Here is a 3,936-nt window from a genome sequence, read left to right on the forward strand (position 1 = left end):
CAATATGAAGAAAATCCAATTATGGATATAATCTAATAATTGACCCTTTTTTTTTTCTCTTTCTTCTTTCATTAAACCAACAAAACTACTTTTTCTTTTTAGATATCTAATAAACTTATTTTAAAATAATTAATTAATTATTCATTTTATTTTTTAATTAACTGATTTATTAATAATTTGTAAAAAATATTGAAAATATAAAATATTAAAATCAAAAGATATAAATTAATGGCTTTTAAACGTTTGTTTGACAAACTGGTTTGAATAATTTATTACCTTGAATTCCTAATTTTGTCCATTTACGATATTGTTGCTGTTGGTCTCTATGTGTTTTATTATTAACCATTTGTCTTCGTAAAATAGATTTGACATAATCAGAATATGTCTTCTCTGGTAAAGCCATCAATGCTTTAGAAGATCCTATTGTTTGATTAACTGTTGGCATAGAAACTGGAATTTGAGGATGTGACCTTCCTTGGTTTGCTAAGACACATGCACGTGTTTCAACTGGTTTAATTGCTTGTTTATAATAATTAGCCATACTACGATGACCAATAGTCATTCCATTTGATAAAGTCATAGAAGTATCATCCATGTCAATAATTTCAATAGGGTCAGGGACAGAGCTATAATCATAATAATCATCATATTCCTCAATTGTTTTATCATCATATCTCATTTTACAATGACAAACATCAATCATATGTTGTCTTACTGATTCATAAGAATGAAATGAAGAGGTTTCACCAGAACACCAAATACAAAGGTATCCAATACAAATTTTATCATGCAAATAATTTAATAACCCATTAATATCACAACAACATTCAATATTAGGAATAAAGAAGGAATGCTCTTTTTCCATATGTGTTAAATTTTCTTCAGTGTTTTGACTTTCAATACCACAAAATAAACAATGTTTTCCTGATCTTTTTGGTGCAAGAGATTTTCTTTCTTGAATCATCTCATCAAGAGTTTGTTCTGGAATATTTTCTAAATCTTCTTCTTCTTCAGCTTGTACTGTTTGTTTTTTAATACAATCCACAGCTTTTTGTGGATTCTTTTTTACATTTATTTTATGTTTTTTACTTAATTCATGTTCTTTCATTTGATTTTCAGTATTATATCTCTTCTTACATAAACTACAATAATAACTACATTCTTCAGTTTTAAAAGAAATATCCTTTGCCATTATTTCTTTATACTTTTGTAATGAAACTGGTTCCATTAATACTGCTTTTCTTTTCATATTAAAAACATGATAATCCGATTTAAAATGAGTGGCTCGTTCTTCTGAACTACTAAATTGAATACAACAAGTAGAACAAATAAATTTTTGTTGTAAAGGAGATGACATGAAGAGTTTCTGAATGAATAGATTCAATCATATTTCTTCTTTTTAATAACCCTTGTTATTAATAGTTTTCTTTTTTATAAGTGTTTATTGAAGTATAACATTTTTTGTTTTAAGAATTTTTTTTATATGAAAAATGTTGAAAACAAAAAAAAGGAATTGAAAGTACTATTTTGTTCTTATTAAAATGTTCCATATTCAAACGTATCAATTTTATCTTCTTCTTATAGGTCTTCCTATGTTATATTGTTTTGTTCCAATTTACAATAATAATCTTATTAATAACCGAGAAGGCATTCAACCATTGTTCAATTCATTTGTCATGGTCGTTTCATCAGGAAATTCTAGTAAAACTTTAGACAATGTTTCTTCTCAAAATTGTTTCTTTTTAGAAGAAACAAATAGTTCAATTATTGTCGAATTATCTGATGGTATTAATTTTGTAAAATTTAATAAAACTATTAATTTTAAACATATTAATATTGCATTAACAACTCAGATCGCTCCAATTAAACGAATTCCACAAGAAATTAGAGAACATTTTTATTATTCTCCTTCTCACAACCTTCTTTCTCCTGGTGTAATTATTTCTGGAGAGGATTTAATTAGTGATTATAGAATAGACGAAAGTTATGATGAAGATTTCTTTGAAAAGGAAAATACCCAAACTCAATCATTGGATCTAAAAAAACGTTTGGGTTTAAATAATGGTTTGGGAAAGGAAGTCTGTGTTCATAATTTAACGTTCTTCCATTTTATTGCTATTTCAGCAACAGAACTCGGTAATAAATTTTATAACTTCTCTAGTATCCCATCAATTATTTTTGATTCTGATCATATTTTTCAAATTTATATGTCTGTATGTTTTGCTCTAATTTGTGCCAATATGTTTACACGATGGGTTGTTCCATCAAAAGAACATCTTGTATTATATATTGGTTTTACTCTTATTTTTATTTCTTTCTATCACATTAATGGTCAATTCACTCACCCCAGTTCTGACTTAAAACAATTTGCCTCTATTAATTATTTTACTCCAATTCTCTTTTTCTCTCAAATCCTCCTTAAATACAAAAGTGTAACTGAGTTTTGTAGTGCTGTTGAAGAAACTTTGAAGTATCTCTGGGAGTCTTATTTCATGTTATTTATTCCATTAATTATTATTTTATTAGGTACTCGTTTTACGTCTGTTTGTTGGTTTGGAGTACTAATACTCGCTTCATTAATCGTAAAATTTACACCTAAAAAGGTTAGTATTATAACAAAGTTTTCAGCATTAATATGTATGGCTTATATTTTGTTGTTTGTGAACTGGGATCTTTTTAACTTTATTTGTGTAGTTCCATTCTTCTTACTGCTGATTTAAGTTAATATTTCTTTTTTTCTTGTTGCTTTTTCTTTCTAAAAACATAGAGGAACTTAAAAAAGTAGAGAAAAGAATGAAATTACAATTTGATTCACTAAGTTTTAACGACAATTAATTTGTTCTAACTATTATTTTTCTTGTGGTAATTTAGGCTTTTTTTCTTGGTTATTTTCTTCAGTGACTTGTGGTTTAAATTGTTCTAGTTGATTAATAGGACAATCCCAAATAATGTCATTATTATCCCAACTATCATCATCATACTCTTCTTCTTCTTCTAGCTCATCTTCAGGTTTTGTTGTTGAATTTAAAGGATGGGCATCAACCAATGAATGAATTTCTTCAATTTTTTTAGTCATTTGTTCTTGAAGTAAATTTAAACGTGTGCTTTCTTCAGCAATCATTTGGGTGATTGTTCTAATTTGAGTTTGAACATCTTCAAGTAATTGTCTTTGACGTTCATATTCCTTTTTACCTTCAATATCAACTTGGTTCTCTGTGTGTGTGAGTCTTTTGTTCTCCATTTTTTAATCATAATTCCTCGTCAAGTTCTTTTTATCCAAAGGGTTCTCAGAACATCCAAAGGTTCTCAAAAAGAATCCTCTCATTCTTCCAGTTCTTCTTAATAACTTCTTTCTGTCTCTGGAATAACTATTTCTTTCCAAATAAAATTGTTATTAATAACAAATTTAAGTTATTTGTTGGTTCTGAAATAAGTCAATAAATAGCATATGAAGAATTAGATGGGAGTGGAGTAAGATGATTAAATTCTACTTACAAATTTTTATTAATTGTTGTACTACTTTTTAAGTTAATTTGTATTATTTTAGTGATAAGGAGTAAATTAATAATTTATAAAGGTAATGTGTAAAAAACGGAGGTATTGGTTGTTAAGTTTTAGATAATTTCTTTTTGAAATTTTATTTATTAAAGGATTAGTTAATTGAATGTAATTATTTTTTTTCAAAAAGGTGTTTATTTAATTAAAGTTTAATTTCATTCTTCTTAGATGTTTGTTTGTTATTAACATTGTTTTGTTATTCCCTTGGTTGTAGTTGTGTAATAGACAGGTTAAAGAAACTTATTACTTACTTTATTTAAAAATTGAGTTCAATACAATGAGTAAGTATATTTATTTTAATTATTTTCTTCTTGGATTGAGTGTTTCAATTGTATGTATTGAATAATCATGTTTAAATTACTAATTAACAAAGTACAA

At 26.4% G+C, this 3,936-nt stretch overlaps 3 protein-coding genes across 3 annotated transcripts; 1 reads left to right on the plus strand and 2 right to left on the minus strand.

The window, feature by feature from the left end:
* Positions 1–235: 235 nt before the first annotated feature.
* Positions 236–1,357, minus strand: ENU1_093920 (zinc finger protein 622, putative; the record flags this gene model as incomplete). Its single annotated transcript, XM_008859108.1, has 1 exon — positions 236–1,357. One exon carries the CDS (start codon positions 1,355–1,357, stop codon positions 236–238), a length of 1,122 nt encoding a protein of 373 aa, XP_008857330.1.
* A 184-nt stretch (positions 1,358–1,541) lies between these two features.
* On the plus strand, positions 1,542–2,720 carry ENU1_093930 (hypothetical protein; the record flags this gene model as incomplete). Its single annotated transcript, XM_008859109.1, has 1 exon — positions 1,542–2,720. The coding sequence occupies one exon, from the start codon at positions 1,542–1,544 to the stop codon at positions 2,718–2,720; it is 1,179 nt and encodes a 392-aa protein (XP_008857331.1).
* A 128-nt stretch (positions 2,721–2,848) lies between these two features.
* On the minus strand, positions 2,849–3,241 carry ENU1_093940 (hypothetical protein; the record flags this gene model as incomplete). The annotated part of the gene is made up of 1 exon (XM_008859110.1): positions 2,849–3,241. The coding sequence occupies one exon, from the start codon at positions 3,239–3,241 to the stop codon at positions 2,849–2,851; it is 393 nt and encodes a 130-aa protein (XP_008857332.1).
* Positions 3,242–3,936: the final 695 nt, after the last annotated feature.

This window comes from Entamoeba nuttalli (genome assembly GCF_000257125.1).
Source record: "Entamoeba nuttalli P19 unplaced genomic scaffold asmbl_4116, whole genome shotgun sequence".
Taxonomy (NCBI): domain Eukaryota; phylum Evosea; order Mastigamoebida; family Endamoebidae; genus Entamoeba; species Entamoeba nuttalli.